We start from the raw sequence: 13,953 nt of genomic DNA on the forward strand, positions 1-13,953 counted from the left end.
CTCCCGAGTAGCTGGGACTACAGGCGCCCACCATCTCGCCCGGCTAGTTTTTTGTATTTTTTTAGTAGAGACGGGGTCTCACCGTGTAGACCAGGATGATCTCGATCTCCTGACCTCGTGATCCACCCGTCTCGGCCTCCCAAAGTGCTGGGATTACAGTCTTGAGCCATCGCGCCCGGCCAGGGCACCTCAACTCTTGTCTCAAAATTATGAGACCACTGAGATTATGGAAGTTAGTGAACTTGCTGAAGTGGATTTGTGTGGAAAGATTTCACCATGAGCAGTTAAATAGGCGTTCTTCAGTGTAGCAGGTTTTCAGGGCTGTTAGATTGCACAGTCAAGACTTTTATTTGATGCATTTGGCTCTGAATTGTTAGAATTAATCTAGAGCTGTCTATTGGGATGAGAGATTATAGTAATAGACTATATAATGGCATGGTACATTTGAAAAAATGTAATTGATCTTTTAGCGTCATGTTTAAGCCTATGATTGATCTAACCTGAAATAATGCATCAAAACCTGATCTTTTGTCTCACTTCAGTAGATTTTTGACCAATTTTCTGGCTGAAAAGTATTATTTAGTTTCTTTTATTAAAACCTTTTTTTTTTTTAAATGACAGTTGGTTCACCCTATTGTCTGCATCTTCGAGTTAAGTTTTATTCCTCAGAACCAAATAATCTTCGTGAGGAGCTAACCCGGTAAGAACACTATTTAGAATTGTGCCAGGGGCATTTTGATGGTTTTGAAAGATTGTCTGTATATTGTTTCCAGTTTATAGCCAGCTAATAAAATGGATTCCTGTGCCCTGGTAACAGGACCTCAAATAATAGAATTTTATTCTGGGACGTGTTTTTTAAGTGTATGATTTTTTTCCTTTATCATTTTCAAAATAAAGAGTTGGTTCCTTAGCATCCTCTGAAGGTGACTAGTGATTTCTTTTTTTTTTTTTTTAAGTATCACTCTCAACTCGGGAATGTTAACAGGATTGACATGTTTCAATACATTGCAATATTATATTTATTGATGTTGAAAATAATCTATCTTTGGCCTCAGGGAGTTTATTCAGATTGGTTCTCGACTTTCTTTACTCATTGAAATGCCATTGATTAATGAAAAACATTAGATTCTGATTGGTTTGAATAGTTTTGAATAAACCTTATGTTATATATACTTATTTAAATTTTATCCTGCTTCTTTTGTGTTTATTCATGGTCTTTATTGGAAATTCATCGCTCCATATACACATACTATTTATTAAATGGAAAAGTTGAGCTTTTGAGTTCCTTTGGAAGGATTTCCTCTAGAACACCTTGACAATGAGATTGTAGCTATCATCTGTAATTATATCCATGCCTGTATCCCTTCACATAAGAAGTACATGTCTCATTCTGTCATCCAGGCTGGAGTGCAATGGCATGTTCTCAGTGCACCACAACCTCTCTTCCCCCAGGTTCAAGCAGTTACCATGCCTCAGCCTCCCAAGTAGCTGGGATTACAGGCATGTGCTCCCACCCCCAGCCAATTTGTGTATTTTAGTGGAGACGGGATTTCGCCATGTTGGCCAGACTGGTCTTGAACTCCTAGCTTCAAGTGATCCACTTGCCTTGCCCTCCCAAAGTCCTGGGATTATAGGTGTAAGCCACTGTGCCAGGCTTGTAATTAAGAATACTTCTAAGAACTAGTGTTAGATCAGTAGGGTAATTATAGTTTACAATTATGTATTTGACATTTCAGAATAGCTAGAAGAAAAGAATTCAAATATTTCTAGCATAAAGAAGAGACAGATATTTAAGGTGATGGATACTCCACATATACTAACCTGATCCTTACAAATTATATGAATGTGTTCGATTATTTCATATATCCCCAAACTATGTACATCTTTACATTAACAGAAATAATTTTTAATAAAATAATACTTCTCAAATTAGAAAGGTAAGATTTTTTTTTCACAGTAGACTGTGCTGTTGGGTTAAATTTGTGCCTTTTATTTTTCTTAGGTATTTATTTGTTCTTCAGTTAAAACAAGATATTCTCAGTGGAAAGTGAGTATTAGTTATTTAAGGATAAATGCACATTTTCATGGGTGGTTGAAAATTATTTTGAAAGTAAGTTTATAGTTGTGAAAAAGAAATGGTCAACATAAAGCATGTATTATTTTCATTTATCTTAAAATGAAGGTTATGAAATCAACTTGTCTAACAAACTTGTATTTCGGTCTCAGATTAGACTGTCCCTTTGATACGGCAGTGCAGTTGGCAGCTTATAATCTGCAAGGTAAGCAATTCTTATATTGACTGTTAAGACTCAAGTATAATCCTTTTTTTGTATGTTTTTAGTTAAAGAAGATTCTGATTATGAGCAAGCAAAGAAACAACACTGTTTTTGTATAAACTTGTATCAGTGTCTAACTCTGACTTTTACTTGTTTTAGAACATTGCCTTCTTTTTCTTCTCTTTCATGTAATTGCTGCCTTTCCACCTAAAGTGTTGAAACGGCATACTCTACCTGATAAGTCTGTGAATGTTATGATTCGGCCTTCAGTGAACTTTTTCCTTAAAAGAAATGCAGTTATATATGAGTAAATTGTTGCTGAAGCCGTATAGCTTAGCAGTCCTTTCACTCCAAACCTACATTTTGTTCAGAAATAGCCACAGATGAGTACATACATATTTGTGCATTGTTCAGATTTTTCCCTGCTGCTTCCTACCCCCGATTTTTTTAAGTTCCTTTCAGTTATTTCTTTAGGATTAATAATTTTAAAATTTTGGAAGACAGGGATTATATTTAGATTGGTATGTGAGGTCATATTCTGTGTAATCAGTATATTCTTTTGTGTTGTTTTTTTTCAGACAGGGTCTCACTCTTTTCCTCAGGCTAGAGTGCAGTTGCGTGATCGTAGCTCTCTGAAGCCTTGAACAACTGGGGCTCAAACCATCTTCTGCCTGAGTACCTGGGTCTACAGGCCATCATGCCTGGCTAATTTTTGAACTTTTTTTTTTAAGAGACAAGGTCTTGCTATGTTGTCTAGGCTGGCCTGAAACGATCTTCCCACCTCAGCCCCCAAAGTACTGTGACTATAAGCATGAACCACTATACCCAGCCTTAGTAATATTCTTAATAGATCCCAGTTAATTGTCTTTTAACGATTACTACATTTTTTCAGTTGTTCACTATGAGGTCAGAGGTATTTATAGAAGTCTAGAAAGCAGTTTTCAAAGGCTAAGCACTGAGGTGTGAATACATTAAGAGAAAGATATGTAATTAAAAATACACTACCAACAATAAATATGAGATATATGTTTATGACTGATAGGCTAGATTTACTTTTGGAGACTTGTCTGAGTATTATGAATTTTTGCAAGAAATTCCTAAGAATCTAATCTTAGCAGTTTTCATTAATGAAATGGTTTTTGAAGGATTTAGCAGGAAATACATATAACTTTTGAAACTTATGTTTATAGCTGAACTTGGTGACTATGATCTTGCTGAGCATAGTCCTGAACTTGTCTCTGAGTTCAGGTTCGTGCCTATTCAGACTGAAGAGATGGAACTGGCTATTTTTGAGAAATGGAAGGAATACAGGTATCTGGCATTTGACCATGTTTTCTTTAAAATCACCACAACAGTTATTTCATATTCATTTTCCTCTATTTCTATCCTTGGTATAGAATTTATTTTATATTTATTGTTACTTTAAAAATCATTGTTTTAAATTTCAGAGGTCAAACACCAGCACAGGCTGAAACCAATTATCTGAATAAAGCCAAATGGCTAGAAATGTATGGGGTTGATATGCATGTGGTCAAGGTAAGCGTTGTGTTGTGATGCTTTTTAAAAAATTTATTCTTTGGAGGTTCGCAATGACTGTGGCATTTTTCAATATGAGGAAGGGCATGGAGTTTGCATAAGCTAGCACTGGGTACTTTGGATGTATGGTTAAAAAGTTTGAGATTAAATACCGAATGACTAGAATGTCACAGAAATGTTCATTATAAGAAAGAAGAGAAGCAACCAAAATCCCGAACAAGGTACTTGGTCCTTTTAAGCTGTTATTTATTTATTTACTTTTTGTTATAAAAAATTGTTTTAAGCTTTTGAGCCATGTGTTACCCTTTTTACTTCCTATTATGTGACTAACACTGAGTAGGCTCTGTTAAAATAATTCAGGATGCAAAGTTGAAGATGTATAGCTTAAGGACTTTGATAAACTTTAGAACAGCTTTGTAGTGATTTATTTCTAGTTTAACTAGTGACAGTTTTCCAGAAAGGCAGTTGTGTTAGTTCGTTCTCACACTGCTATAAAGACGTAAATTTATAAAGAGGTTTAATTGGCTCATGGTTTTGCAGGCTGTACAGGCCTCCCAGGAGGCCTCAGGAAACTTACAATCATGGGGGAATGTGAAGGGCAAACAGGCACATCTTTACATGGCTGGCAGGAGAGAGAGAGCAAAGAGGGAGGTGCTACACACTTTCAGACAACCAGATCTTGTGAGAACTCATTCACTCTCATAAGAACAGCAAGGGGGAAGTCCGTCTCCATGATTCAGTCGCCTGCTACCAGACCCCTCCTCCGATACTGGGGATTACAATTTGACATAAGATTTGGGTGTAGACACAGAGCCAAACCATATCAGTAGTTCTTTCCAAAATACATGATTTAAGTGGTAAGTACAATATGGGAAGAATGTGGAAACAGCTTTGTTTGTAGTGGGAGTGTAACTACCCACTTTCAATGAAGGTACACTCTAAAACTCTAGTGTTTCCATGACTAGAAATAAAAATAAATGCATAAATTTTTCTGAGAATGTTATTATGGATACTCTAATTGTTGAAAACATCTCATATATTAATATTAGCCTGTATATAATTAATACAATTTAATACAAAAATAAAATTTAAAAGTTATGTCAAAATGTGAAACTTGTTTTGTACAAATAAAGTTAACACATTTTTCTCCCCTTAAATTAGGCTAGAGATGGGAATGACTATAGTTTGGGACTAACACCAACAGGAGTCCTTGTTTTTGAAGGAGATACCAAAATTGGCTTGTTTTTTTGGTAAGCAAGAGTTATTGTCGAAGATACTTACTGTTGTTTTGGTTTTTAATGAGTAAAACCATTTATATAAAGTTGATACATAAAGTAGAGTTTGGAAATCAAATAGTTTTGAAAAACTTGTCAGTGAAAGCAGCTGTCTCCTATCACACGACTACACATCATTTTTCCCACTCTCCAGAGGCAATTATTGAAATTCTTCTAGCTGTATTTCCCATTAGTTTCAAAGTATACCACAATATATATCTTGATATAAATATTTACATATTTATATGTATCAGCTGTTCACATGGGCACTTTCTCCCTTCATGTAGTTATGCTTTTAATATTTATTATTCCACAATCCCTTTACATTGTGTAAGAGGAAGATGTTAATATTTTTATCCCTTCTCTAAGCTATGCTCCTTATACTGTTCCAGCTTTTATTGTTCATACTTGTAAATTACATTTATGTTTTACTTTTACATCAAGGATAGCTTTTACTTGGATTTCTTGGCCATAATTGAGTCCACCAGGTTTTGTCTGGTATTCTAAGAGCTGAGAATCAGAGTTGTGTTTACAGTAAGATGTGTCTGTCAGAACTAGTACAGAGCTTAGGTGTATACTTGTGTATGCTAGACAGGGACTATTGGCACAAAGACCTTTGGTATCAAACTCAAATTCTGACACATCCAGTTACTTTAAACATAGCCCACTAAGTCTATTTTTAGCCATATCTGCTTTATATATCCCATGAAACTGCACCATAACATCTGCTGGCCATAGATAAGCCAAGCTCTGTAGGTTAAAGGACCCCAAAACCATGGCTGCCTTTCTGAGTTCTCTGACTCCGATCCCTCGCACTTAACTGCTGAATGCCATCCCCTAGGCACTTAGGCCCCCTCTGAGATTCCCCTCTTGACTGAGTTTCCTTGCCCTCTTCCCCATCTGCTGGTAGCCTTGCAGCTGCTGTCTCTGGAAGGTCACCTGCTATGAAGGACCACCCCTATCATGCAACCCTTTCCAAACACTGCTCAGTAAAGCCTGTTATGCAGTACTTTTTCTTGATCAGCTCTGAAGTCCTGGAACTCACAACTGGTATTACATTTCCTTTCTGTTTAGCTTTTTGTTTTTGTTCTAGAGCTTTTGGCTTCCCTATCTCACATACCCCACACATCCCTTTAAATTACCTGCCTTGTCTGGGCGCGGTGGCTCAAGCCTGTAATCCCAGCACTTTGGGAGGCCGAGACGGGCAGATCACGAGGTCAGGAGATCGAGACCATCCTGGCGAACACGGTGAAACCCCGTCTCTACTAAAAATACAAAAACTAGCCGGGCGAGGTGGCGGGCGCCTGTAGTCCCAGCTACTTGGGAGGCTGAGGCAGGAGAATGGCATGAACCCGGGAGGCGGAGCTTGCAGTGAGCTGAGATCCGGCCACTGCATTCCCGTCTGGGCGACAGAGCGAGACTCCGCCTCAAAAAAAAAAAAAAAAAAAAATTACCCGCCTTTGTCTTCTCCTCAAGCTTTTTTTAAGTTATCAAGGGTTGCATTAAATGGTTCTTCTGTTCCCCTTGGAACGGTTTGCTCAGGTTGCTCTCCATTTTTTATCTTGAGACTTCCCTTTCCCGTGTTCTCAGCTAGGATCCTGTGTGGTCCTCCCATGATTTCCTTTTTCTTCGTCCCCTCCACCCCTGCCAACTGCCGAAGTAAAGGAAGTAACTGCCTAAGAAAAGTAATTTGTTTGAATCCTTAAATGCTAAAATGATTTTTTGTCTTTTATTCTTTCTTGATAATTAGGCTGAGAATTGAATTTTAGGTTGAAAATTATTTCCCTCAAAAAATTGAAAGTAGCATTTCATTTAGTTTTGCATCTGGTGTTCTTGCTAGGGACTCTGAGAGACTTCAGTTGAACACCATTACCGTTGTCCCTTGATGTGTGAGGAACCACGGGCAATAATCTTCTCATTTCTTGGGTGTTAAATCGCCTCATGCCTCCAGCTTGTCCTGTGGGCAAATGGAACTTGCTTCCAGGCCTAAGAATGCTTTAGGCAGAGAGATAAAGAAAGCACCTTTTGTACCTTTTCATAAGGTTGTCTTGAGAGTTAATTAATACTTGTAAAGCACTTAGAAGAATACTTAGGGCAGGCCAGATGGCTCACTCCTGTAATCCCCACCAAGGCGGGGGCTCACTTGAGGTCAGGAGTTTGAGACCAGCCTGGCCAACATGGTGAAACCCTGTCTCTACTAAAAATACAAAGATTAGCCAGGCATGGCATGGTGGCGCACGCCTATAATCCCAGCTACTCTGAAGGCTGAGGCAGGAGAATTGCTTGAACCTGGGAGGTGGAGGTTGTAGTGAGCCGAGATCACACCACTGTGCTCCAGCCTGGGTGACAGAGCAAGATTCTGTTTGCTTTCCTTCTCCTGCTGTTATTTATTTATTGTTTTTTTTTAGTAAAGCTCTTGTAAAGAAGTTATGTTTTACATCTATTTTATATGTTATATTTAAAGATTGGTCAGTGGGAGTGAGTGTCACGTTGTTTCGACATCCACAATTTATGGAAATACAGAGTTCAAATGTGGTTTGGAATCTACAAGTAGGGAGATACAGTTGGAAAGTGGGCCATAAAGCAAGGTTAAAAAAATTAAGATGTATTTCCTCAAAACAAAATTCCTGTTGAAAGCAGAGTTGAGGCTGGTTGCAGTGGCTCACATCTGTGAGAAGACTTCCAACACTTTGGGAGACCAGGGTGGGAGGATCACTTGAGCCCAGGAATTTGAGACCAGCCTGGGCAACATAGCGAGATGCTGTCTCTACAAAGAATACAAAAATTAGCCTGGTGTGGTGTGGGAGTAAGGCTGAGGCAAGAGGATTACTGGACCTGGGAGTTCACAGCTGCAGTGATCTATGAACACACTACTGCACTCCACCCCGTGCAACGGAGTGAGAACCTATCTGAAGCAAACAAACAGAAAAGAGTTGGAAACCATCATCAGTGTTTTTCTTGGTGGCTTTTTTGGAAGCTTTATGTTCATTCCTGTGTCTAGTTCCTGTGTTGCTGCTCTGCTTTAACACTGAAACAATTTTACCCAGACTTAAAGAATCTCTTACACCGTAATTGAGACCTATCAAATACATAGATTTCTTGGTTTCTTTTTCCTTAATATTTTTAATGTCTGATATGTGCAGCCTCAATTTTGTCAGAGGTGTTTTTTTTGAAATATGTACTGTGTTTTTCTGTTTCCTGTCTTTTGATGGGTATTGCAAATTACGTTTACCCTCCTGTCAATTTTTAATTCAGGAGTTAGATGGTTAAATGTATATGAAATAAAAACAATTTGTTTCATATTTAGAGAACATTTATTTGTAATTTGGCTTTTATTCTCTTATTATATTATAGGCCGAAGATAACCAGATTGGATTTTAAGAAGAATAAATTAACCTTGGTGGTTGTAGAAGATGATGATCAGGTAGGAATGAAATTATATTACTTGTTTAACAGTGACTGTATTATGTGGTAACTTATTTCCCTAAAAGAGGGAATGTACCTCACTGTTTTATAGAACCACAGAATGGAAATAGTATAATTAATGCTTTAAATAATTTCCTTACTTGGGTCATACCATCCTAAAAATATGGTTTTCTGCCCTTAGGATGAAAAATAATATAAAAGTCTCTTCTTGTTTCTTCATTGATAATATATCTGAGGTACATAAAAAATTACATTTAAGTGACTTTTTTTTTTTTTTAATTTTTTTAAAGACAGGGCCTCTCTCAGTCACCCAGGCTGGAGTGCAGTGGCACTATCATAGCTCACTGCAACCTTGACCTTCTAGCTCAAGTGATCCTCCCACCTCAGCCTCCTGAGTAGCTGGGACTGCAGGCACAATGCCACCACGCCTGGCTAATTTTTTCAATTATTTGTAGAGGCAGGGATCTCAGTATGTTGCCAAGGTTGCTCTCAAACTCTGGCCTTAAGTAATCCTCACATCTTGGCTTCTCAACATGTTAAGATTACAGGAGTAAGCCACTGTGGCAAACCAACTTTATCTATTTATTAACTGATCAAAAAGATCTACCTAATAATATTAATAATAAAGCCTTTTGAATTAAAGATTACCTTTGTATCAGTTACAGTGTAGTTCTTAATTGATACATGCATGGATGCAAGTTATATGCATGTATTAATGCACATCTTAATGCAAGAAGCCAGATTAAAAAAATTATGTATTGAATGATTCCATTTATATGATACTTTAGAAAAGGCAAGAAGAATTTTACTTTATGCAAATTAATAAATTTTAACATATGCATACAGATACAGATAGAAGCAATTTCAGCAAAATATTAACAGTTGTTGAATCTAGACACTATGTATATGGGTATTCAGTTTTTCTGTATGTTTAAACATTTTTATAATGAAAAGATTTTTTTTTTTCGGGCTTAATTTACTTTATTTTTCTTGTATAAAAACCCTATGTTGTAGCCACAGCTGGAGACTGGGTCTTGACAAGGTAGTCAGTGAATTCCTGATAGGGAGACTTGGTAAATACAGTCTCCTTCCAGAGGTCAAGGGTCAGGTAGCTGCAGGTCTTAGAGATGGCATCAAAGGTGGCCTTGGCGAAGTTGCCCAGGGTGGCAGTGCAGCCCCGGGCTGAGGTGTAGCAGTCATCGATACCAGCCATCATAAGCAGCTTCTTGGGCACAGGTGCTGAGACGATGCCAGTGCCCCTGGGTGCAGGGATGAGGCACACCAGCACAGAGCCGCGGCGGCCTGTCACCTTGCAAGGGACAGTGTGGGGCTTGCCGATCTTGTTCCTCCAGTAGCCTCTGCGCACGGGGACAATGGAGAGTTTGGCCAGGATGATGGCCCCACGGATGGCGGTGGCCACCTCCCTGGAGCACTTAACACCCAGGCCGACGTGGCCATGGTAGTCCCTGACAGCAACAAACGCCTTGAACCTGGAGCGCTGGCCAGCACGGGTCTGCTTCTGTACCGGCATAATCTTCAAAACCTCGTCTTTGAGGGAGGTCCCCAAGAAAAAGTCAATGATCTCAGATTCCTTAATGGGCAGGGAGAAGAGGTAGATCTCCTCCAGGGACTTGATCTTCATGTCGTTGACCAAGCGGCCCAGCTTGGTGACGGGCATCCACTCCTTATCCTCAGCCTTGCCTCCAGGGTGAGCTCCGTGGCCTCGGCCCCGGCCGCGGATGCCACTGCTGAAACCTCTGCCGAAGCCACAGCGGTTCCCCATCCCAGGGCCACCAGGGCCTCCGGGTCCCCCCGCTGTACCGGCGTCATCTGCCAATTGGTGTTTTCTTGGAGAAGAAGAAAAGATTTTTTTTAAATCCAGTTCTTTCATTTTCCTCTCCTCGGTAATTTCACTGCCATACTTTTCCCATTTTAAACACACAGTGGAATACCATGCAGCCATAAAAAAGAATGAGATCTTTTTTGCGGGAACATGGATGGAGCTGGAGGATGTTATCCTTAGCAAAGTAACGCAAGAACAGAAAACCAAATACTACATGTTCTTACTTACAAGTTGGAGCTAAATAATAGAAATTATGGACACAAAGAAGGCAACAACAGACACTGGGGTCTACTTGAGTGGGGAGGGTGGGAGGAGGGAGAAGAGTAGAACTGAGAGATAACTGGGCTTAATACCTGGGTGATGAAATAACATGTACAGCAAACCACCATGACACGTGTTTACCTGTGTAACCTTCTCTTGTACTCCAAACCGAAAATAAAAGTTAAAAAACAAAAAAAGAGTGCTGCTGTGGACACTAAGGTGTGTGTATGCATTTAGCCAAACCTCTTTCCAAAGTATTTAATACTAGTTTATACTCCCACCAGCAATGTTATTGGTGTTTTTTTCTTTTTTTTTTTTCCGGAATTCTGTCTTTTTCATTGTAGCCATTCTTGTGGAGTAGAATGTGGTTTTAGTTTGTGTTCCCCTAATGATGACTCTGGTTTAGTACTTACTCACTTTTATGAAATGCCTACTCAAATCTTTTGCTCATTTTTCTAATAGGTCATGTGCCTTTTATTCATTGAAAAAATTATTTGTATGTTCTGGATATTAGTTCTTTGTCAGGTTATTAGTGTTGCAAATATCCTCTGCTCCTTGGCTTACCCTTTTTCCACTACTTTTATTTTTAGATGACATGTAATAATTGTACATATTTATTGTATACAGAGTGATGTTTTGATACATGTATACAATGTGTAATTATCAAATCAGGATAATAAGCATATCCATCTTTACTGTCTTAATAGTGTCTTTAAATAACCTGAAAAGTACCAAAAATTATAAGATAGATAACCATCTTATTTATGATCTAGATTTAACATTTTTTACATTGGGCTTTAGATCTCTTTTAGAAACAGATAAATACAATTATGTACATTAATAAATAATACGAACTAAAGTCTAACCCCCTGACTACCTACCCCCTTTCTTCTGGTACCTGGTCACTATTTTTGGAGGGTATTATTCTCATATATATTTTGTAACTTTTTCCAAATATAACACGTTAGAATTGTTAAAAACTTGCATAATTACATATATTTGCAGCTTGCCTGGTTTATCTAGATGTGTACCTATGTAGATCTAACATATATATGCTATTGTATAATATGAATAAACAATAGCACATTCATTCATTCATCATTTATTCACTTATCCCTCTGTGTAATTTTTCACATATGCCACTATTTACTTGACCATTTCTCTTTTTTTGGACGTTTAGGGTTTGTGCCAAGTTTTACTATTATAAATGAGACTGAGGAAATATATATCTTCATATATAACTTTTGATGTTTAGGAAATAATTTTCCCCAGAGAGGCAGTATGACTTAGTTGTTAGAGGTGTGTGTAGATTCTGGAGCAAGGCTAATGGTTAAATTCATTTCTGGTTTTCTCTCTTAATAGCTTTGTGACTTTGGGCTTAATTTCTTTGAGCCCCAGTTTCCTCATCTATGAAATGGGGCTAATGATAGTATCTACTTACTGAGATAATTTATGTGAAATCCTTAGAAAAATTTCTTTTGGTTTTTTTTTTTTTTTTTTGAGACGGAGTCTCACTCTGTTGCCCAGGCTGGAGTGCAGTGGCCGGATCTCAGCTCACTACAAGCTCCGCCTCCCAGGTTTACGCCATTCTCCTGGCTCAGCCTCCTAAGTAGCTGGGACTACAGGCGCCCGCCACCACACCCGGCTAGTTTTTTGTATTTTTTAGTAGAGACGGGGTTTCACCGTGTTAGCCAGGATGGTCTCGATCTCCTGACCTCGTGATCCGCCCGTCTCGGCCTCCCAAAGTGCTGGGATTACAGGCTTGAGTAGAAAACTTTCTATGTGAATGTTAACTATTATAATAAGACTCCTGGTAGTGTGATTACTAGGACAAAAATGTGAGCATTTTTAGGGCTGTTGATATATACTGCCAGATCTAATATGATCCTTCAAATTATAATTATACAGTTATCCCAAATAACGGCAGATGAAATCTCATTTTATGTCTCTCTGACAAATGAGATCATGTAAGTAGAGGGGAATAACTCTTAGGAATAATTTTGTATTGGCTGAGAAAATGAGCAACTTGATTTCAACTCTGCCCTTATTATGTCGATACTATAAAGAGTGTCTGAATTTCAGGGAGCACATTAGATCCTTTATTCATGGATGTGTTTGTATTTCAGAAATAGGAGATAGGACTGTTTGAACTAGTAATCATTCTTTTATATATACTTTTCTTTTTCAGGGCAAAGAACAGGAACATACATTTGTCTTTAGACTGGATCATCCGAAAGCATGCAAACATTTATGGAAATGTGCTGTGGAGCATCATGCCTTCTTCCGCCTTCGAGGCCCTGTCCAAAAGAGTTCTCATCGATCAGGATTTATTCGACTAGGATCACGATTTAGATATAGGTTAATTTTAATAGCTGTTTTATCTATCTTTCATTGCATACAGTCCAAAAAATTTAGGCCAACCTTTTCATTTTTACAGATTAGGTAGAGAGGAATAAAGTGGTTTGCCAGCGTCTTCCATTGACCAAAATGAAATAGAAAAAGTGGTATTGTTATTGGTTATAATTTCTCGAATAGATGGGAAAACAGTAATTGTATAATGGCTTTTATATCCCTCTGGATGTTTATTTTATATATTAACCCACTCCCAATTTATGTATTTAACAAGAGTTTTATGGACTCTCCACCCAACACTGGATACCATATAGGAAAGGGTTTCTTGCACTGAATGAGATACTAGTCTGGATAACATTTGTGGTCCTTTATAAGCCTGAAGTTCATTATTCTCGTGACTTCTTGTTTGTTGTCATGAGTTAGAAATGTTTTGGTTTACTGGAGAGTGGATTATTGGTTGTGAGTGTTCTGCATTTCATGAAAATCAGTTAAAGAAGGAATGGATTGTTCCAATAATGTGGCAAGTTGATTGTGTGGAGTTAATAGAAGTAGTATTCTGTTATACTTATGTTAAAATAAGGAGGCATTTTCTGAACAGAATTTAAATGGAAATCAAGGAGAATAAGACAATAGTCTTAAAAAACATTTCTGGAAAATTATACTGAAAAGTGTGTATCACAATTAGAAAAAGTAACTGAATATATTCTTTTAATTACACACTTTGCACTGAGGAATGTAGCTGGGAAAGAGAGGGAGTTTCCATAAAAGGACAGATATTCCATACTTATTTGATGTGTACTTAGGTGATATGCATACATACAAGAAAAATAAAACCAACATAATCTGTTGCATAGTTCACAAAAGCCTAAAGAGTGAAAGAAGGATATGGTAAAGAGAGAGATCAAGACTATTAGTAGTTGTTCCTGTGGGATGAAGTTTAGGATGATTCTTTTTTTTTTTTTTTTTTGAGACGGAGTCGTGCTCT

At 38.0% G+C, this 13,953-nt stretch overlaps 1 protein-coding gene and 1 pseudogene across 2 annotated transcripts in view; one reads left to right on the forward strand and one right to left on the reverse strand.

Annotated features, from left to right (window-relative positions):
- EPB41L5 (erythrocyte membrane protein band 4.1 like 5) overlaps positions 1–13,953 on the forward strand; it is a 172,707-nt gene that overhangs the window by 57,808 nt on the left and 100,946 nt on the right. The window contains exons 5-13 of the mRNA XM_011941716.1: positions 622–700; positions 2,003–2,047; positions 2,227–2,279; positions 3,467–3,587; positions 3,725–3,812; positions 4,974–5,062; positions 8,441–8,510; positions 12,805–12,974; positions 13,152–13,168. Of these exons, the coding sequence (XP_011797106.1) occupies positions 622–700; positions 2,003–2,047; positions 2,227–2,279; positions 3,467–3,587; positions 3,725–3,812; positions 4,974–5,062; positions 8,441–8,510; positions 12,805–12,974; positions 13,152–13,168 (732 nt within the window). The remainder of the gene's footprint in view (positions 1–621; positions 701–2,002; positions 2,048–2,226; positions 2,280–3,466; positions 3,588–3,724; positions 3,813–4,973; positions 5,063–8,440; positions 8,511–12,804; positions 12,975–13,151; positions 13,169–13,953) is intronic.
- On the reverse strand, positions 9,482–10,354 carry LOC105511505 (annotated as a pseudogene). Its single transcript, XR_001001725.1, has one exon. The product of XR_001001725.1 is annotated as a 40S ribosomal protein S2 pseudogene (transcript).

This window comes from Colobus angolensis, unplaced genomic scaffold (genome assembly GCF_000951035.1).
Source record: "Colobus angolensis palliatus isolate OR3802 unplaced genomic scaffold, Cang.pa_1.0 Scaffold20, whole genome shotgun sequence".
NCBI lineage: Eukaryota > Metazoa > Chordata > Mammalia > Primates > Cercopithecidae > Colobus > Colobus angolensis.